At 35.6% G+C, this 23,516-nt stretch overlaps 1 protein-coding gene and 1 pseudogene across 1 annotated transcript in view; one reads left to right on the plus strand and one right to left on the minus strand.

The window, feature by feature from the left end:
- RHAG (Rh associated glycoprotein) overlaps window positions 1-7,932 on the minus strand; it is a 30,495-nt gene extending 22,563 nt beyond the window's left edge. The window contains exon 1 of the mRNA XM_050786269.1: window positions 7,698-7,932. Within this exon, the coding sequence (XP_050642226.1) occupies window positions 7,698-7,854 (157 nt within the window). The 5' untranslated portion in view covers window positions 7,855-7,932. The remainder of the gene's footprint in view (window positions 1-7,697) is intronic.
- A 4,638-nt stretch (window positions 7,933-12,570) lies between these two features.
- Window positions 12,571-23,516, plus strand: part of LOC126953381 (caspase-3-like) — a 29,638-nt pseudogene continuing 18,692 nt past the window's right edge.

Consider the following 23,516-nt stretch of genomic DNA (forward strand, 5'->3'; position numbering starts at 1 on the left):
TAGTGATAGGTGAGAGAGCTAGTGTAGGAGAACTCCCATTTATAAAACCATCAGATCTTGTGAGACTTACTATCACAAGAACAGCACAGAAAAGACTTGCCCTCATGATTCAATTACCTCCCACTGGGTCCCTCCCACAATATGTGGGAATTTTGGGAACTACAATTCAAGATGAAATTTGGTTGGGGACACAGCCAAACTATATCACTTAATAACTCAACATGTTAAAATATAACTGATTATTCTAACTCACTCTCTACCACCCAAATGAAACAAAACTCTCCCTTCTTTCTATTTCATATATATATATATATATATGTATGTGTGTGTGTGTGTGTATATATATGTATGTATGTATGTATGTATGTATATATGCCAGCTGCTTGGAATGATGTCCACTCCATCCCACACCCAACACTTTGTGTGTGTGTGTGTGTGTGTGTGTGTGTGTGAGAGAGAGAGAGAGAGAGAGAGGGAGAGTCTTGCTCTGTTGCCCAGGCTGGAGTGCAGTGATGTGAACATAACTCACTGAAGCCTTGACCTCCTCCTGCCTCAGCCTCCTGAGTGTCTGGGATTACAGGTGCACGCTACCTGACTCAGCTAATTTTTTATTTTATGTTTTGTAGCGACAGGATCTCACTATGTTTTCCATGCTGATCTCAAACTCCTGGGCCCAAGTGATCTTCTTGCTTCAGCCTCCCAAAGTGCAGGCATGAGCCCAGCCCCAATACTCCTTTACCTGAAAATCTTCTAGATACCTTTTAAGAATCATTCTCTGAGTGTTACTGGACACAGTTGCCACGTTGTGCATATCCCTCTTGTTTTATTTCATTTGTTTGTCTGCTTTGTTGCTCTGTGTCCTCATTTATCAGTTATTTAAATAGACTTGATGGACCACTGCCAGTTAGACACTTTTGCAGGAGAAAGTGAATGCAACCCTTAAGATAGGAGTCATTGGGTGGCTTGTCTCAGAGAACTCAACAGAAAGTCTGCCACTTGTAACTTTTTAGGAATTGCCTCAGTTATTCATAAATAAATAGATTACCAGTGAGGGCCATTGCAAATTCATCTAATTGGCACTATATTGGTCTTATTCAGAAAAATTTTGCTTATAGACTAACTGGTGAAAATCACAAAGTTCATTTTCCATTTAAAGTTTGGTTAGCTTTCTTGTTTCATTCTGTTCTGCTTTTTAGTGGCTCAAGGCTGGCAAGGTAGTTTGCTATACATATAGCTTTTTGGCCTTAGTGAGTTCCAGTCTTTTGAACCAGTGGGTTGTATTCTAAACTCATCTTTTTTTGAGAGAATAGTATCCTTAGGGCAGTATCTTCCTTCCTCCCTCTAAATATGTTATTTTTACATATTTCAAATATTTAGAAAAGAGAATACAATAAACACTTATATACTATTCACTCAGATTTATCAGTTAATATTTTCACACTTGCTTTCTGTGTTTGTGTGTGTGTACATCTCCTAAGTAAAAGGACATTCTAAATACCATAATATCAGCATCACATCCAAAAAATGCCAACATCGATATAATAACATGATCTAATATAAAATTATATTCAGATTACTCCAACTATCCCCAGACTGTCTTTTTATAAAATTTCTGGATTAATTATTCACTCAAGTTTCATACATTTTCTTTGTCATATGTCTTTAGATGCCTTTGATTTAGAGCAGTTCTCTTACGTGCTTTTCATTGCTGGTATTATTTCATTTTTTATGTAGAATGCCCTACAATTTGGATTTGTTTGATTGTTTCACCATGATGAGAATCAGACTAAACATTTTTGGCGAGATATTATACAGATGGTATTGTGTACTTCCCACTAGATCACACCAGGAAGCACATAATTTGTTTTTCCTATTACTGATAATGGTAGGTTTGACCACTTGGTTAAGACTGTGTTGCCAGATCTCTCCATTATAAATGTAACTTTAACCCTGTAAATATCAAGTAATCTCTGGGTGATGCTTTCAGACCATGTGATTGCCATGCTGTCCAATAACTTTTCACCCAGTGATTTTAGATTCCATGATGAACATTGCTGAAATGGATTATTACACTGGTAACTTCAAAATTGCAATTTTCTATGTCTATTCTCCTTTTGTATTAATTAGTTTTCTTCCGTAAAGAAGAGCTTCTTGGCCGGGCGCGGTGGCTCACGCCTGTAATCCCAGCACTTTGGGAGGCCGAGGCGGGCGGATCACAAGGTCAGGAGATCGAGACCACGGTGAAACCCCGTCTCTACTAAAAATACAAAAAATTAGCCGGGCGCGGTTGTGGGCGCCTGTAGTCCCAGCTACTCGGGAGGCTGAGGCAGGAGAATGGTGTGAACCCGGGAGGCGGAGCTTGCAGTGAGCCGAGATCGCGCCACTGCACTCCAGCCTGGGCGACAGAGCGAGACTCCATCTCAAAAAAAAAAAAAAAAAAAAAAAAAAAAGAAGAGCTTCCTCCTTCTCCTCTTTTTCCTTTTTGTGCACTATTTCTATGGGCTTATGGAATCCCTTTTTCCTTCTTTGAATTTCTATTACCATTATGTCGTTATTATTTTAACACTCTATGTATTCCTAATTTGGCCTGTTGATGCCCCTTCAAGCAGGATCCTGCGTCCTTTTCACATGGCCCTGTTAATCTTTAAGCACATGGGTTACCTTGTGCTTTCTTTGCCCCAACCTGGAACCAGCAATTTCTCCAATGAGTCTCGGAGTGGGGAACGATATTTCAAATCCAAGGTCTTAGTACTATTTGTGCCCATGGCTTCCAGGTCTTTTAAATAGGCAAAACTGTTCAATTCAAAGGCACCATATCGGTTTTGCTAGAGACTAGTATTTTATGTTAGGTCATATATTATGGACAGTATATTAATTCAGTTTTCATGACAATTCCAGGTAACAAAACAGCAGCAAACCATTTCCTAGGAATGGTTTACACAGCACAAATCAGCTACCTTCATTTGTAACATGAAGATTTGCTGAATTTTTTGGTGATTTCAAGTGATATGTAGATCCTTTGCCAGTTCACCTCTGTCTTCGGTGGTTCCCAAAGTGTGATCCACAGATATCTGGGTGTCCTGCAGACTAACTTCCAGGGAGTCTGAGAAGTTAAAACTATTTTCATTACAATTCCAGGATCATATTTGCCTTTTGTGTATGACATGACTTTTTAATACGTATGAATCAGCCTGGTGAAATACAAATATATGTAAAGCACTACTGAAATGTGATGGTATCTCAGAAAAAAAGCACTTTTGTGATTGATGAGTTGCTAATTGAACAAGAAACATTTTAATAAGATTCCATTGTTTCTTGAAAGAAAGACTGACACATACATTGCTGCTTCTCAGACTTGAGTATCTGGCAGATATTTTCTGAAAAATGCATGAAATGAGGCTATCATCCCAATTTAAAGAACTGACAGTATTTATAGCTGTGATATATTCTCAATTTTTAAACAATTAGAATTTCAGAAAATGTGTTTCTGCTATGACAAGCTTATCAACTTCCTGATACTTGGCAAGACTTTTCTAGAGAGATTGTTGATGATATTAACAGATATTCTTTTTTTAATGTTATATATGGAAATATGTCAACATTTGGAAGATATGTATAAGTCAGTGAATCAATATTTTTCAAATGAACAATATAACAGTATTACAGAGTGACACATGAGTAAATGAGTCAATCAAAGTATAAGATAAACTAAAGGATTTTTAATGCCACGGAGTATAAAACGATCATTAACATGATTTTAATGTCCCCTAGATATTAAATACCTAGCATCTGTGGAATTCTAAAAAAAAAGTAAACAGTCCCCAGAGAGCTTTCTCTTTAACCTTAATTTTCTCTAGTCCATCTACATGTTAGCAAGGAGTAGCTGACAGACACAGTCAAACTTCAGTGCTTTTTAAATTATTTGACTCAACAGGGTGACCAGCACTTTGATAGGTGCTATGGAAGCCAAAAACCATGGAGTATAGCTAGTTTATCAGATGAGTATCTCAGAGGTTATTCACGGCATGAAACATGATATTCAGGTACATAACATAGTTTCAGAGTGCTTAGGGCTGTGTGCAAATCCAAGGGTTCTGTAACATAATTCCCTTCTCTCCCATTCAAAAAGCATAACAGAATACAAGTGATGAGAATAAATTTGTATTTTCTGTAGTTTACTTAAAATGTAGATTAATATACAACTTCATTTATTTTTGAAATACTCAAATCTTTTACCACACTGCAATTGAGAACTATCATAACGTACTGTGAACTTCTTGGGGGAGGAAACGAACCTTTTCTATGCTTGAATCCCTGCACTGGCACTGGGCATGGAACTAGGTAGGCACCCAAAATACTCATTTGACTTGAACATTATTTTCTATTAATGAATATAAACAATCTGTTCTCCATTAACTTATACCATTACATAAACTTTGTGTAAGTCAATTGTTTGAAATGTAGGGAAATACATATATATATATAAAATATATATTATATATATGTATATAACACCTCAGTCATGTACTTTCTCAGTCTACTCTACAAACGATTTTAAGCAGGAATAATATAACTGAACTGGAAGATGAGAACTTTCCAGAATTTTGAGTCTTGAGACCCACCCTTACTGAAGAGAGAACTTTTAATTGTGTATAGACTGGGCTATGGACAGCATTTTGAATGAATGAAGGCTACCTTTCATGTAAAATTCCACTTTGTGGCATTCTAGGTGCATAGGAGACAAGTTAATTAATTGCAGGCAGTGGATGCCTTGAGTTATTAGGATTTTGTTCTCTCACATAACCCTGGTGGAGAGAGGCTAAAAAAACATCTCTTGTCCAAATGCATTTATGTCTCTAATCTTGCTTCATTTACAGCCATGACATTTTTTTTTTTAACCATCTAAATATATGGTATACATTTAGACATTCAGATGTGTCTGGTCGCACATCTCCTTGTCTGCCTTCCCCCATGGAATGTAAACTTCCTGAGGACATGTACTTTGCCCATTTTGTCTTTTTTTTCATTTTCTTTTCTATTTAAAATTGATACATAATATTTATACACATCTGTGTGATATATGTGGATGGTATTTTGATAAATGCGTATGAATTGTAATAAGCAAGTCATGTTATTCAGGATATCCATCACCTTGAACATGTATCATTTCTTTGTATAGGAAACATTTCAAATCTTCTCTTCTAGTTATCTCAAAATATACAATATATTATTGTTAACTACAGTCACCTTAATGTACTATATACACTAGAACTTATTCCTTTTATCTAACTTTATATTTGTAACCATTAACCAAACTTTCTTCATCATTTTCCCTGTTCCAACGCCCTTCCCAATCTATAGTAATCATCATTCTACTCTCTACCTCCATGCAGAGAAAAGGAAATTCTTACACACTGTTGGTGGGAATGTATATTATAATGTAAACAATATGGAAGTTTCTCAAAAAACTAAAAATAGAACTATCACATGAACCAGCAATTTCACTACTAGGGATATTTCCAAAGAAAATGAAAGATATGTTTGCACTCTTATGTTTATTGCAGCACGATTCACAATAGCCAAGATACGGAATCAACCTAAGTATCCATCAGTTGATGAATAGATTATAAATAATGTGGCATATATACACAATGGAATCCCATTTTGTTTGTTTTATTCACTACCTAGTGCCTACAAACTTAAGAGACTGAAGATTGCTTGCAAGAATTGGTAGTTTAATAAACATTTTCTTCATGAATCATAAAATCAAAAAATTTTCATGTTTTTACAAGTGGTGTAGAAGAGTGATATGACTACTAAACTATATTTTTAAAAAGATTTATTGAGATATAATTGACATATAAAATTATATACATTTGAGGCATACAACTTGATATTTTGATATCCGTATACTTTGTGAAATGATCACTACAGTCAAGCTAGTTAACACATTTATCACCTCTACGTTGTTACCATTGTGTGTGTATACCTGTATGTGTTTGTGTGTGTGTGTGTGTGTGTGTATACCTGTGTGTGTGGGGGGGACGGGGGATGATCAGATTGAATTGAAGCTATATCCTCTCAGGAAATTACAAGTATCCATACAGTATTGTTAACTATCATCAATTATGCTGCACACCAGATGTCCAAAATTTACTCATCTATTGCTAGGTTACTGAAAAATGACCATGTTTAGTGACTTTCCTTCAACCTGGTCTTGATCTCAAGTTGTGAACTGAAGTTTTACCTAGGAGATTTGATGCTGAAACTCAGAAAGTTCAGCTTCAATGACGCAATTATTAAGCTCTTAAAGTCTTAAGATAACTTTTTTTAAACTATATTAATCTTAGATCATATTTTTGGCATTTTTAACATTGTATTTCATCTCTTTGTTTACAAGTGTATTAGATAGTGGAGTCTTAGAATAAAATAATCATATTTGTTTTATTTTTGAATAAATTTGCTGTAGCACATGCTTAGTGCTTAATAAAATATTTACTAAATGAATAAATGGATGAATGAATGAAATATACAAAAGCATACATAGTTGAACAGAATATTTTTCTGTTTTATTCTCTAACTTGCAAATTATAAAACTTAATTTAATCAAGAACCCTCTTGGACATCTATGCAGTGTAAAGACAACTAGACTTGGAGTCTAGTTTTCTCTGTCTTATTATCCTAATTCTGTCCTTAACTTTCAATTTTATATTTTTGTTATGTCACTTAGCAACTCTAGGCCATTATTTCTACATGGGAATACCCCCATTACATTAATTCCCTATAAAAAGTAGGAATAAAAAAAAGAGTGTCAAATTGTTTTTTTAAAAAGCTTAGACGTATGCTATGAAGTCTAATAAACATTATACCATTTTAAATAATTTTTATTTTTTTTAGATTGTTTTAACCTTACTTAAGAAAAGTAAATAGTCTATATGATAGTTACCTACTACTGTCTCCCTTCTTGGTTAATGAGGTAATGGATGTGTTGGTTTATAATAAGGACTCAGTAAATGGTAGTTATCATTGTTATATTACCTATTTTACAGCCTACCCTTCCAAACTTGAAACTAAATTTCTCTCTTTGCTTAGTCATCATTCCAAAGGAAGGATGTTGTTTTTAAAATATGTTAAGTATTCACACATTTCTTTTCATCTCAAAGGAACAAACCGACTTCCTTTCAGAATATTGTAAAACTCTGAGTACACCTTTTTGATTAAAACTCCATTAACTTCCTACATCATGCTAAATACCCCTTCTTATTCCTTAGGGTCTTCACATGAAATCTAGGGTTCCCTTCTTATAATTTCATTTTCTTAGCACTCTCTCTCCTCGAAAGTTACCCTTGGCGCTTTCAGTGGGGAATGCAAAGGAAGTGTGATACTTTTCTTTGCAGAACTAGTGACCAACTGAAGGAAAAAAGGTCAGTTAGCAGTAAATAAGCAATACAAAAAGAATAAGTTATTTTAATTTTCAGCTTCTTGTTCTGATATTTTCATAGGAAAAAGTTCTAACCAAACACCTTAATCACAGAGAAGAAGACCAGATGTCACAGCACAAGCATGTAATATCTTAGCACTCATAACCATCATGTAATTCTACAAGGAGCTCAAGGGTTTATAGTAGTCAATTGTTTCACATTCTGAGAAACTGAAGAACCCAAAAATGTATAGTAAGTAGTAAATTGCCTACTCACGAGGATATAACTCAAGGAATTTGCCCATGTCTGTTGAGGTGGTGATGTTGAGCTGCTGGGGAGTAGTCTGGTCCATTTCATACTCAACAAATAATGCAAATAAAACAATCATGGCAATTTCCAGGACTATGGCCATGAGAGGGAATTTGAGCCTCATGTTTGTGGCAAAGGACAGAGGCACACTGAGAGCTTCACAGGCTGTGAGATGTTGATAAGAACAAAGGACTGCTCTGTGTGTGGAATTCGACTGCATGTTCAAGGCACCCCCATGACATCACAAGAAAAAAAAATGGGCAAGACTGGTTAAAATGCCCCACCCATTGGGGAAAATTATGCTGTGTAATCTAATTGTCATTCTAAGTGTTGATTTGAAGAATATGCAATGAAATTGTGAGAAGCTGGATGATGCCAATGATCTATTGCACAGGCCTCTAGAATCATGTTTAACTTAATTCAGTAGACATTTTTTGAGGGCTTATTGTATGCCAAACATCGTGGAAGGCTTTGTAGAAGGCACGAATCTAAAGCAAAATATAGAATTGGTCTATTCTTGAGAAAATTAAGAATCTAGCTGGGAAAACATAAACATAAGTGAATGATTATATAAAAACAAATATGTGATATAATAGTGGTTATAAAAGTATTATAAAACATAAATAAGGCAGTGACATTTTTTGCCTTAGCCCAAGAACAGTAGTATATAAAATAATACGGATATGAGAACTAAAAAATAAATAGGGGTTTGCAAGTAAAACAGATAGAGAGAATGGTACAAAGCTTGGAAGAACGTGGCATGTTTTGGAAATGGCAATTAGTCAGGCAAAGCTGGAATATAAAAGAGATGAGGAGAAAATGAGGAAGTGGCAGAGATAATGTTGTAATGGAGGGGGCTGTGTTGTAAAGACCCTCACATTCAATACTAAGGATGCTAGATGTTAAATATTATCCATGAGCAATGGGGAATATATAGGACTGTAAGGAGCAGTTTTGTGTATTTATGAAGTTTTTCTTGACTCCTTACTCTGGTTTACACAAGTGTAAATATAGAAGTAAACAAATGAGTTGTGATATATGTTTTAGTCTTAAATAGGAAGAGAGTAAACTTAAACAGGAACATAACTAATCTAGCATACTGATAGATAGTCAATTGTAAATAAGATGCTAAGCATTTCAAAACTACCATATGGGTGGAAGAATTCTTGTCTCCACTTTGGAATTGTTCTCATAGCAGAATAAACCTATTTTTGAGAACTAAGAGCTACCAGTTAAATGAAATTTCTTTCATGAAATACAATTTCCAAAAGATTCTATGTAGAATTTGAAGAGAGAGTGCAAATGACTGCCAAGACAAAGTCTACATTATAACAAATGTGTGTAAAACAAAGCAGCAATATTTTTTTGGTATTTCTGGTATGATTTTTCACAGTAGAACATGATATATTAGGACTAAATGATCTCTGAAATTTGATAAATATACAAATACTTTGAAAAATGACTATTTCCGTTGTTCCTTACAGGATAGTACAAGAGGAGTGGGTTCACATTCTTAGCTATGAAAATACTTGTGTACATCTCACACTTTAATTTTTGGTTTTGCAGTAGCCTAAAAAGTGTTCATGAGAACTCCAACAAACCCTAAATGAAAAGTATATATGTTAATAAACTATACATAAACTTGTGAAAACCAAGTATCAAATTATAAATTGCAAGAACATCTAAACAATATCATAAATCAGTTGTTTTAAACTCTTTAACAAAAAGTGACACAATATATTAACCCAAGACCGATGGCAACTCTCTTTCTCTGGGACATTTGCAGCAGCTCAGCAACCACTCAACACATGGGGAGTAGACGATTCTACTCATGTAGGTAATGGGACTGTGCTAGGATTTGACTTCAGTCTGTTTAACTCTGAGGAATTCAGATTTGTTGCCTTCTTCTGAATGTAGACATTTGCATTGAAATAAGCTGCATCATGTACCATCGGGAAAATATTTCTCTTGTTCAGCTCTTCACATAAGCTTCTCTTTCTGATTGGAAATCTTTGCACATATTCTCTGCCCCCTATCCTGTATACATCATCCATCATTCTTCAGTTTTCAGATAAAATGATACTTCCTCAGAAAAACTTTCCTTGATCTCCTACCTTAAACCAGGTTTCCACTATTATCTCTCATTGAATTGTGGTCTTTGCATTTAGTACAGTTGGCTGTGTGTGCTATATTTATGTAGTGTTTGTATTTACATATAATTTTTAAGAATGGCCGTTTCCCTTACTGGCCTGTTAGCTCCAGGACAGGGGCTGTGTCTCTTTTGCACCTCATTTGTTATCTAGAGTGAATAATACCATGTCTAGCACAATATATAATTGATAAACATCATTTGAGTGAATTGAATTAAAGGCAGACTTGAAGGGAGAAACACTCAGCAGGCAGGTCAGCGGTGTGAGGAAGGGAGAGAGGAATAACTTTAATACATTTCATTTTAAATTGTAAATATGTAGAATCCTGACAGTAGCTTTCATACTGCTGTCTACTGTCTCATTACTTCCATCGATGAGGGCTTATCATCAGGTTCTCTGTGCCTGGAACAAAAAGGAGGATCAAGCTCAAGTCATAAAACTTGGGAGGGTCAAATTCCTGGCAGACCAACACATGGTAGTGTGAACCTGAAGATTTCAACAGCATTTTAGAAATCTCTCTCCTGACAGTTCTGAATCACAAAGGCAATAGGCTGAGGGTGTGGGTGTCCTAAAGTGGAAATGGTTTATCTGTTGCCTTGTCTGCCTATGAAACTGCAGGATGGCTTTCTTCTAGTGCCTTCAGTAAATGAGGTAAAATCGGAAAGAATCATGAATAGATAAGCCATGTTTTTGTACAAACCAAACCAAACAAAATAAAACACACACCATGCCAATGAACCTTCAAGTTCCCAGCTAAATACACAGATACAAATGAAGTATTCTTGGGTTAATGCAGGAGCCAGTGGGATCTCAGACTGATCTTCAACTTGCTGTGCGACTTTAGGAAATAAACATAATTCCTTTATCTTATTTTCTGAATATATGTAAAATGTAGCTAATTGTTATTGTTGGGAATTTTAATTTGAGTTTGCTTATTTTTAATAGCAAAGAATAATTGAAAGAGGACCACCACTGTTTTAAATTGTCTCTTTGTCTCTACCTTTGTGTATCTGTAATAGTGGTGGGAGGGTGGGAAGTATTTAGGAAGATGAAGGTACTAAAATATTTTTAGCATTTTCTGTTCTGGACACTGTGGTAGGTGGCTATTTACCCACCTTGTTTAGTCCCACTGCATTTTTACACACACACACACACACACGCATATATTATTATTATTATTTTGAGACGGAGTCTTGCTCTGTTACCCAGGCTGGAGTGCAATGGCACGATCTCAGCTCACTGCAACCTCCACCTACCGGGTTCAAGCGATTCTTCTGCCTCAGCCTCCCAAGTAGCTGGGATTACAGGTGTGCACCACCATGCCCAGCTAATATCTGTATTTTTAGCAGAGGCGGGGTTTCACCATGTGAGTCAGTCTGGTCTCAAACTCCTGATCTCAGGTGATTCGCCCACCTTGGCCTCCCAAAGTGCTGGGATTACAGGCATGAGACACTGCGCCTGGCCTGCAATTTGATATATTTTTATTCTTTGCATGCATAACTTGCTCCATTGGTTTACATATGTAGCTACCCAAGCACCCAACTGCCGTACTGGTATGAGGTCCAGTGACTCTCTTTTGGTGCTTCTTTCATGTTTTCCTTCTAAAAAGAGACCTTGGGTTTTATTTAGTCTAACAGGATGGCCAGTCTAACTTGTCTTCCTTCCCAAGTGGGGAGCAGACACAAACATTTCTTGCTGCCATAGGGTATGTGGTGCAAAAAAGGTCTTTCTTTCCACAAAGGCTCTTTGCACTTTCTTGGGTCTATGGTGGATGGCCCTGTGCCCTCACGAAGGGCTTTCTTTCCAGCTACCTGGTGGCACTCAGCATTATTTCACAGAACACTGGAACTGAGCAGGGTTACAGGACCAGACAAATCAGCACCAGCATTTCCAAAGCAGCTGCCCAAGGCTTTGGAACTTGTCTTAAACTAGGAATGTTTAACATTTTTGTGCTATGGACACTTTTGGCACAAGCCTCTGAATCTCATATCAAAATATATTTTAAATGCACAAAATAAAATACATAGGATTACCAAGGAAGCCAGTCATAGTGAAATACACTGACCAAATACTGTAATGTAAAAGAAGAACCAATAGCCAACTATCTGATATAGGTGCTTCTCTGTAATGAATGAAATAACATCTAGTGGCATGTCTAATAGTTTCCAAGTTGGAGTAATGAGTATAAATAATATTTTGAGATATCTGTGATGTCTATTAGTGACAGTTATCAATATTATTAATGATGCTGTTGTTTATTTTCTATATTCACAATAGAAAAAATATTAAATTTCAGTTAAATGTATTCTTGTTTCCCTATTTAAATATATGGACCATCTGAATTACATTTATAGAACCCCAGTTTAAACACACCTGTTTTAACTATAGCCAACAGCTTTATTTCGCTTTTTCTTCGGTCTCAGGAGGCTTCCTATCATTTCTTGCCCCTGGTAATTCTCACGGACATATCAGTTTATGTCAATGAATTGTGTTACTTCTGAATTCCAGGGAGACGTTGAAGAATATCAGTCAAAATCTTCCTAGGAGGCCCCTGTATTCTTTAGACAAGTTGATTTTTCACCTTTCCTGTGATTAACTTTGCAGAAGAAGAGCTACAGCGCCTCTGAAATGATCTTTAGCAAAGACAACAAAACTAACTTCTCCAAGTTAAAAGAGAACTCTACGGACGGATGATAAACTTAAGGCTCAGAGAGTTTCAGCAACTTGTTCAAAGTTGCACAGCAGGTAGATAGCAGAGCCAGAATGAATACAGGTTTGCCCAATTTCCTAAATTGTACTTCTTTCTGCTATACCATATTGTTTTTCTTTTTATAACCATTTATTATTTATTTATATGGCTACATAATTGCTTGCACCAAGATATCTCATATACTCCATACTGTTTTTCTATGTGAGATAACATGCTCACACTGGTCTCAAGGTGCTGACAATATCAAAGAAACTTCTGAAACATAAAAAGGGAATAAAAAATTTTAGAACTATTTTCTGTTTGCAGTTTTTTATTTTACTTTAGCTTGAAATGTGCTATCAAATGACGATATCAACTTTTCTACTTGGAACACTTTTTTCTCAACTAGGAGAGATCTAGATCACAGAAAACCTTTGTGTATCTCCATTTAGATATTCAATAGATATTCCCAAACTTAGGCTTAATTACAGAATCCTAAAATTGATATGAATTTCAAACTTTGCAGACTAAGAAAAAATATATGTATGTGCTTTTAAAATTGAGAATATTGAAACTACATCTCTTTTCTGTTGGGGACTGTTATATATACATATGTATATTATATATAACATATGTTACATATTTATATATGTAACATATGTTACAATAACTTATGTATATTACATATAACATATGTTACATATTTAAATGTAATTATATATGATTATATATAATTGTATGTACATATATATGTAGTTTTTCCGAGGGAAAGCGATTCACTCTACCTCCACATGCATATTAAATGGACAAATGTCATCAACCAAAGATCAGGCACAAAGTGTTTTCAAATATGATCTTCACCATGTGTAAGTGTTGAGCTAGAGTTTACATTCTATAAAGGCGTCCCCTTTTTTGTGGGTTACTCTTCACTATTGACACTTCCAGAATTTTCAGAACGAGACATCTTATCTGTAGCAGGGATGAACAGAGCCTTGAAAGTGTCAGGATTGTGGCTGAAGGTAATGTTTCATTAAGTACATGGCTAATATTTCCTTCTCTCTTCTTTCATCTTGGTCTGGTATTGTTGAACTGAAGAAATGGGCCGGGCGTGGTGGGTCAATGCAGTAATCCCAGCACTTTGGGAGGCCGAGGTGGGCGGATCACGTGGTCAGGAGATGGCGACGAGATCAAGACCATTCTGGCCAACATGGTGAAACCCTGTCTCTACTAAAAATACACAAATTAACTGGGTGTGTTGGCTCACGCCTGTAATCCCAGCTACTCGGGAGGCTGAGGCAGGAGAATTGCTTGAACTCAGGAGGTGGAGATTTCAGTGAATCGAGATCGCGCCACTGCATTCCAGCCTGGGTGACAGAGCCAGACTCCGTCTCAAAAAAAAAAAAAAAAAAAAAGAAAAGAAAAAAAAAGAAATGGATCTTCTATGGAGCATATGTGTTGCTTTCCTGCTTTGAAAATGGGGATAATTGCCTGACTTCTTAGCTGGATGATTTATATTACATGTAAAAAAAATTCCTGGTTTAAGAATTAGAATGTCTAGACCACAGTTTTCACACAATTATTTATTATTTCATCCATTAGATTTGAGCATCATGAGGAAAGCCAACTGTTTTATTCACTTATTTTTATTTCTGATTTGACTCATTGTGGAAAATAATGTTATAATTTTACATTTTTCAAAACAATTTTATTGAGATATAATTCACACATCATACATTTCACCCATTTGAAGCATACAATTCAATGGTTTTTGGTACATCCACAGATATGTTTAACCATCACCACAGTACATTTAAAAAAATTCTCATGTATTTATTAGGCATCCGTATTTCTTTTATGAATTATGTGTTTGTAGATTTTGCCCATTTGTCATCTTATTTTTTTTTCCAACATTTGTTTTAGGTTCAAGGGGTACATGTTCAGGTTTTTTACATGGATAAATTGCATGTCACGGGGGTTTGGTGTACAGATACTTTTGTCACCCAGGTAATCAGCAAAGTACTTGATAGGTAGGTTTTCAGTCCTCACCCTCCTCCCACACTCCACCCTCAAACAGATCTTGGCGTCTATTGTTCCCTTCCTTGTATCCATGTGTACTCAATATTTAGCTTCCACTTAACAAGTGAGAACATGTGGTATTTGGTTTTTGGTTCCTGTATTAGTTCACTTAGGATAATGGCCTCCAACTGCATCCATGTTGCTGCAAAGGACATGATTTTATTTCTTTTTATGGCTGTGTGGTATTTCATGGTGTATATGTACCACATTTTCTTTATGCAGTCCACCATTTATGGGCATCTAGGTTGATTCCATGTCTTTGCTATTACCACAGTCAATTTTAGACATTTTCGTCACCTCAAAAAACACCATATTCTTTAGCAATTCCTACACCCTTTTCCTAGCCCTAAGCCACCACAAATCTACCCTTTCTCTATGGAGTCCCCTATTCTGGACTATCATATGAGTGGAATCATATAGTATGAGGTCTTTTGTGATAGGTGTGTTTTACTTAGCATAATGTTTTCAAGGTCTATCCATTTGTAGCACCTATCAGTACTTCATTACTTTTCACGGCCAAATAATATTTCATTATATGGCTATAACACATTTGTCTATTCATCATTTTCTCGGCAAACATTAGGATTATTTTCAACTTTTGGCTATTATAAATAACGCTGATAGAAACATTAATGTATAAGTTTTTGTTGTAGACATGTGTCTTCATTTTTCTTGAATATATATTAAGTAGAATTGCTGGATCCTATGGTAACTTGACAATTTATCATTTGAAGAATTGCCAACAATTTTCAAAAGTAACTTTTCTCTTTATCTTCTCACCAGAAGTGTATGACTGTTCTGATTTCTTCACATCCTCACCAATATTATTGAGTTTTTATTTTAATTCTAGTTATCCTGGTGGGTGTAAAGTGATGTGTTCTTGTGCTTTTGATCTTCATTTCCCTGACAAACTAATGATGTCAAGCATCTTTTGTGTGCTTTTGTCCATTTGTATAGTATATCTTTCTTGATGAACTGTCTGTTCAGATTCTTTGCTCTTTTTAAAAAAAGAATTGTTGAATTGCACCAAACCACATTCTCCTTAAGATTGTCACTAACTCATATACCATAAAGTGAATCTCTGAAACTGTCTTTGTCACTGTTTTTCTCATCCTTAATGTGGCAGTGAGGATTCTTGCTTTGTCCACCTGAAGCAATTGTTGTAAGATTTGGTGAGAGAGTGTATATAAAGGCAATTTATATACTTTAAAGAGATGAAAAATCTAAGTTATTAAAGAGAAATATGGTGATAATAGATGGGACAGTGTTTTGGATTAAAATTAAAGCCATTGTATAAGTACAATGAACTGTGAAAATGAAGAAATACTATTTAGGCAATAAAGTCATCAAAATGGTTATAGCTCATCAACATTAGGAATCAAGCCAGGCACGGTGGCTCACTCCATAATCCAAACGCTTTGAGAGGATGAGGTGAGAAGATTGCTTGAGCCCAGGAGTTCAAGACCAGACTGGGCGACATAGTTGAGACCCTATCTCTACAAAAATACAGAATAAAACAAAAGAGTGGTGGCACACACTTGTGGTCTCAGTTACTTAGGAGGCTGAGGTGAGGACCACTTGGGCATGGGAGGTGGAGGCTGCAGTCAGCTGTGATTATGCCACTGCACTCCAACCTGGGCAACAGAATGAGACTCTGTCTCAAAAGCCAACCAAATAAACAACACGAACAACAACAAAACCAACAAAGAAACAAAACATTAGCAATCAGACAACATTTTTAAATGTTTTATTTTGAATAATTTTAGATTTACAGATGAGTTGCAAAGATAACAGAGAGTCTCTTATTGCCCTATGTTCACTTTCCTCTATGTTAACATCTAACATAATCATAGTATAATGACAAAAATCAAGATATTAACATTGTTATAATACTATTAACTAAACACCAGACTTTTCACTAGAATAATTTTTCTGTTCCAGAGTCCAATCCTGGGTCCTACACTGCATTTAGTCACCACAATTTCTTAGTCTCCTATATTTTATGACAGTTCCTCAGTCTTTCCTTGTCTTTCATAATCTTGACTCTTTTGAAGAATACTAGTCAGATATATTGTAGAATATTCTTCAGGTGGGGTTTGCTGATATTTTCTCATAATTGGACTGGGGTTATACATTTTTGGGTTGACAATTACAGAGGTGGAATGCCCTTGTCATCACATCATATCAGGGGGTACTTGATATAAATATGCATTACCATTGGTGACATAAATCTTGATTACTTGGTCAAGGTAGAGAAGAGTTTTAATTTTGAAATATTCTCTCTCCACAGCCTTGGCAAGAGAGGATTATGTCCCAAACATATATTCCTAATTTTACTAATAATAAATGACTGTGGTAACCACTACACAAAATAAAATAAAGAACAAAAGAGAAAGAGGAGCTAGAGAAAGAGAAAGTGGTAGAGAAGGAGAGCAAGGGGACAGAAACCTACGTGTGGGTTCCAGAGAGATCCCGCCTGATTAGTGTCCTGGCAGTTGGGCCCATGGGAGTACACAGCTTAAGTGAAGGGGAAGTCACATAAACCAGACACGGCCTTGAGCAAGCTGCTTTTCAAAGATAAGGTTAGAATGGAAGGACTTCCCAGAAAATATGACAGATCTTTATTTCTTTTTTTTTCTTCCAGAACTTGGTCTCATTCCCCACTGTATTTTATCAGCATGCCTCAGCTTGCTGAGCCTTAGACACAGATGTGTCTTCAGAGTAAGCATTTGGTGGCATTTTTAACATCTACTGGCACCTTATACCTGCAAGGCTCTTTACCCATGCTAACTACAATCCTTAAAACAGTGCAGCAAAATAGGGTTTTTAATTTTTTTCTCCTATTGTCATTATACAAATGAGAAAACTAAGACATGAAATGACTGTTGAAGTCTAATGCCATTTAGAAAATTCCAGTATCCACATTAAAATGAAAGTCAGTCAGTCTGACTCTAAAACTGTGTCATTCTTTTTCTTCGACTAAATTGGTTTTAATGCTCTTCTACTGTCTTTCAGATATTACTTATATCCTAGAAAAAGTGCTTCTCTTAATAGAAATATAAATAATTACATAGATCTATAGATCTATATTTACATATATTTATAGTTTTTAGATGATAAAATCTAAAGTTTTTTTTTAATTATTCATACCATACAGAACAACGTAAAGTATGAATGTCCACTCATTCACTCTTACGCTGCTGGCAAGAGTTTGATATTCATCTTTCTGATCTCCTTCTATACATTTATACATAAATATGTTCTCATATACATATTTCTGATTTTATAATATCAACATTATAATATAATACTTTAAAAACTTCACCACATGTCTTGGTATATCAGTTTTACCTTTTTAGTTTTAAAGATGGTAAACATATTTCATGGCATAGATGGGTCACATGTATTGATATTTTGATAGAACATCAATAAAGGTTTTTATTAGAGGATTACAACCTAAATAGAAATTGCATGCTGAAACTTCAGGGATTATAACAAGCAGGGAAGGGAGACGTTTAGGAGTATTTTGGAGCCTTCAGTATAAATCAATGCTTAGAGCCTCAGACCTCGAACCCAGACTTCCTATTTCCCTATCCTAACTACAGTGTTGACTTGATGTGTGAATCTGTGCAAGTCACAAATTCTGTAATTGGTTTCGTTCTCTAAAACATGCGAATAATAATGACTTTGCAGAGTCATAATGAAGTCACAATAAGGATCATAATGTTACTGAGTACAAAATTACAAAGAAAGCCTGAGACACAGTAGGGACACAGTAAGTGCAATATTACTTTTATTTTGTCATTTTTGGCTACCCACATTCAAGACTCTTTCTATTTTGAAGGAATTTTAAAATAAGAGCCTTGTTTCCTACTGTTGAGTCTCTCATTGGGGCAGATATTTCCAATCCTCGCCTCCAGCCATTTGCCAGGTTAAAATCTATGACTTTAGCTTGGTTAGTTGGATTCTCATGTCTAGAACTTAGAGAATTTCAAAGGCAGTTAATGAAGAATGCATGGGAATTGAAAACTTGGGGGATGTTTGTGACAGCAGTAGTGGCATTTTTGTAAACTAGAATATTCTTATGGTATTATTAGCCTGTGACATCAGCTTGCTTTGGTGGGACTTGTTTCGTGACTTTGGGTTTCAAGGCTGAAGTTGATTTTGTGAGCTTCCTGGTACCCTCCCAACAAACGCCATTTTCTCCACAGAGATTTGGTTTCTGTAGTTTGTAACTAAGAATATTGGTGATTCAGTATCGTCTCTGTACCCTCTGTAATCTCACTATTCACTCAAAACATTTATTGAGGACTTCCTCTGTATTGGAAAAAAAAAATCTACAGTATATGATATTGCCTCTCCATAACAAATTCAGAGAGGTTGAATTTAGGGTGTTTTTGCAAGTCAGAATCAAGAGATTGTTTATCTATAAACACACATTTCTGGAGAAAAGAAGTCATGTTAAGCTAAATAAAAAATTTTGTCTATTAATGTTTTTAAAAAGTTTTTTTAATTCAGTAATTTTGTTTTGCAATCATTTTGCATGTAGGAAAAGCAAATTAGTAGGTATTATCCAGGTGTAATAACTGTAATTTCTGGTTTTGATTGAATTTCTACAGACTCCCTTTCAAATTGGCATTGGATTATTCTTATGGCTAGAACAGTCTGTCAATTTACAGTGGCTTCTGCCGACACAATGCATCAGCTTAAGACTCTTTCCCTTTTATCTGACTCAAACCCAACTTCTCAACTACAGAAAGGAAACCTCAGATTTTATGTGAAAAACTGATATTAATTTGTCCATTATGCTTCCTCTACCTTTTGCTTGGAAAGATCACTTCCTTTAGAGTTTTTGTGGTCCATTTAATGCTTCCTTGTACTGTTATTATAAACCAGATTTTATCCAAATATTTGAATGAAAGAAGTCAACACGCTGGTTGATTTGCTCTGGTTCCCACAATCTGTAGGATGGGGTCTAATCATAGGGTGAAAATCGTACCAGTGATCAATTTGATTATAATTTCTGGGTGGCAGGATTATGGATAATCATAAATGTGATTCTTATATTTTTATATTTTCAAATTTTCTTAAACTTATATGCATTATTTTTATAGTAATGAAGACACTATAAACATTTAAAAACATTGATATGTTAGAGGAACCAGTAGGGATATAAAAATAAGCTAAAATTTTTGCAAACTCTAACTCAAAAGGACGTTTTATTTCTCATTCGTGGCAAAAATGAAAGGCCTTGGAACCAAAATTGTGAAGTCACATAAAAATACTTAAAGATCTTTATGTGCCTTCTTTAGCCCAGGAATGTGCCTAACTTTGGAACAGCTCCATGGCTTGCAGTACACCTTGATTCATCATCTCATTTAACAGTGTACCTATTATCCCCATAGGCAAACACAGGAAGTTACTCTTTCATATTTAGGCTTGTGGATACACAACATATTGTGTTTCTTGAACTTGGAGAAAACAGATTGTTTTAAGTTAATGAATACATTTATGACAGACCCCTTCAGTTACAAGTCACAATGTGACTGAATCATCACTAATACAACAATGAATTTGGCTGTTATTTAGGCAAATGGGATATCAGCAAAATATAAGGCATTTTTTTTAATTTTAAGCAAATAAATCTCTATATCTGGCTTTTAGCTACTATGAAAGAGAGGGCCAACTACTTGGAAAAGAAATACAAGGGCCACGTGGAAAAATGAAATGTTTCTGGACAATTTGTAAGTTAAATAAAAATCAGTGAGCATAGATTTACTAAAGAAAGACTGCTCTTGCTTATATGTACCATTGATTAATATCTTAAAAGTCCATTTATCAGATCTATAACTAGCAAATAGTTATTTATGAGTTTACCTTTTCCCCATCAAGGTCTACAGTTATCCTCAATTTAAGTTGAAAATAAGAGGCTAAATATATTGTTTTGTTTCCTAACAACAACAATAAGAGAAAATTAGAATGGAAACATCAAGATTCTTCATCCTCTGATTGTGTCTGGTTCCTACCCAGTTTAGTTAATTCATCCAAGCTATCAGAAAACTTAAAAGTTAAAGAACATCAAATTTATTGTTTTAGATAACTATTAAAAAAGTAAATACATTATTACTTTAAAATTATATTTGTTTATATCTACAACTGTATTGACCTTTTTGCCTAAATTGGCTAATTAAACAAACCAGCAATTTACTCAAAATTTACTCCACCTAACTCAATTTACTGAACCAGTTGAAAGGATCAACATAATTATAATCTGTGACTTACTGTTTTTACCCACAAGCCCAGCTAACAGAGAGATAGCGGCATTGGGAGGCAGGGATTATGGGAGAAAAATTGGTTTCAGTAACAAGTAAGAAAGAAAGAAAGAAAAAAAAAAAGAGAAAAAGACAGGGGAAAAAGAGAGAGAGAGGGAGGAAAAGAAGAAGGAAAACCAGCTGTTGTGGGTTACATTGTGCCTCTGTCTCCACCCCTTAAGATAGGTTGAAGTCCTAACCCCCAGTACCTGTGAGAATGACCTCATTTGGAAATAGGGTTTTTGCAGATGTAATCAAATTAAGATAAGGTAATATTGAATTGGGGTAGGCCTAAATCCAATAACTGGTGTCCTTCTAAAAAGAGAGAGATTCGAAGAAACAGAGGAAACACACACAGAGGGTAGACAGACAGCAAGGTGAAGTATGCAGGCAGAAACCAGAGTGAAGCAGCTACAAACCAAGGAATGCCAAGAAGAGCCGTCACCAGAAGTTAGGAGATAAGCATGAATGGTTTCTCTCCCCACAGCCTCCAGAAGAAACTATCCTGCTATACTTCGGTTTTGGATTCTGGTCTTTAGACTTGTGAGAGAGTAAATTCTGTCGTTTTAAGCCACTCAGTTTGTGGTACTTTGTTACAGCAGCCCTAGGAAATTAACATGGCAGCTACCCAGTTTCATAGTTTTCCTGTCCTCGTCTTCAAAATAAAGAGCATGGAATACTTCTCAGGGCTCCCTTGCTGAAATGGGTCTTTTCCAGACAGAAGAAGCATCTACAATTTGGGAAATCCTACAACAAAACTTTTTTCATCTTAGGATTTACTGTACAAATCAGACACAATTTTAAATTAAGACATGTAGAGTCATACTAGGAAATAAATTCTTCTAGTGTATCAGCTTCCTTGAAAAGTTTCTCTATCATGAACTATTTTATTAAGGATTAATGTTTTGTTATTTTATAAAAACAGTAATTTTTTTTATATTATACATTCTCTCCCAAGAATTTTGAGGACCTTCTGGGTGGTGTCTCACCTACAGTGATGAAGAAAATTTTGCCAGCAGTAGTCACTATTCTGCTTCACATGATAGAATGGTAGTGGCTCTACTGGGTCCTGTAGTTTCTGAGTGTTGCTGTTACTTCACCTGTGTTCTCGCTCAGACGCAATAATTTTCTTCCTTTGTAATCACCTTGTAGTTTCTGCTGTGGTTATAGTGCCCCAGGGGATATTGCAAACCCATGACTCTTGTTAGTTACAGCTATTAAGGGATACTCCCCTGAATACTGTCACCTTTCTTGCTGTTCTTCTAGGACAACAGTTTCTACCTGGTGGTTCCCAATCCCCTGCTGAGTACAGAAGTCCCTAATAGTTTCTGTTGGTCTTCCATCATGTTACTACTTTGCTTTTCTCTACCAAGCCCTGTTGTCTTTCCTGATGCCAGCATCTTCCTCCAGGCATGGCAGCACCAGTGCTGCTTCACCAGGTATAGCAATTCCCACTAGGTGCTTTGCTCAGCCCATGCCACTGTTAGTGATGAAAGCAGAGGAGCAGATGTCAGGGTGGGCACAGAATGATTCCTCTATCCTCTGTATTGCTTTGTAATACAAGTGTTCCCAAGGTGCTACCTATAATGGAGCTTTATGGAAATCAGTGAATTAGATCTTTCATTTTTAACTTAATGGACAGTTATTACCTTTATTCTGTTGGAAAGAAACCAGTAAAGTTGGAGATATCAAAGAGAGTGGAGAAAGGATAGATAATGGATGAAGTAAACTCCAGGAGAGAGGAGGGTTGGGGCTCAGAACACAGGTTAACTTTGAACAGAAGGTGAATCACCCTGTTAAAAGACAAGAATTGTAAGGAGAGATTTGCATATCAGTTAGCCATTGGTGTTGGACTCCAGGTTCAAATCTAGATTACGTCTCTTATTAGCTCAGTATCTATGGGCACAATATTTAATCTGTCCTCATCTCTGAAATGAAAATAATAATAGTTTTCAACTTATTGTGCCGTTAAAAGGCTATTACATGTGAGACAGTGCATGTGACTGATGCATCTAGCATTGTGCACACAAGAAAATGCATTTAAAGTTCTTAGCACAGAACCTAGCACATAGTAAGGCCTTTCAGAATGTGCTATTATTAAGAGTATATATATATATATATCTCCATATATACACACACACATACACATACAGAAAAGTTATGGTAATATCTTTCCTGCCTACTGCCCCCCATCTTTTATAGTGAAATGGAAAGCAAGGTCTTAATTTAATATAAAGCCCAGTAAGACTATTTAACGAATTAATAACTGTGCCTTAATTGCTTAAAACATGAATTAAATTTTTCTCTACTTGGGTAATTCTACTTCCCAATTTAAACTTTTGTGTGCATTAAGAGTCATGCCAAAATACTGATTGGTCAAGAAATAAAAGTAGAGAATAATCTTTGAAAAGGTGCAAGACAGTGGTCTATTACTCAAAGTAAGCAAGGTAGGAGAAAGAGATGAATGAAGTTATTAAAACATTTGAAGTTGAGGAAAAAAAGAGATGGTTTAAAGCCTTAGTTTCATCGTTGTTTTTAAACTTTTGAATACATGATAACT

The sequence above is a fragment of the Macaca thibetana genome, chromosome 4 (assembly GCF_024542745.1).
Source record: "Macaca thibetana thibetana isolate TM-01 chromosome 4, ASM2454274v1, whole genome shotgun sequence".
NCBI lineage: Eukaryota > Metazoa > Chordata > Mammalia > Primates > Cercopithecidae > Macaca > Macaca thibetana.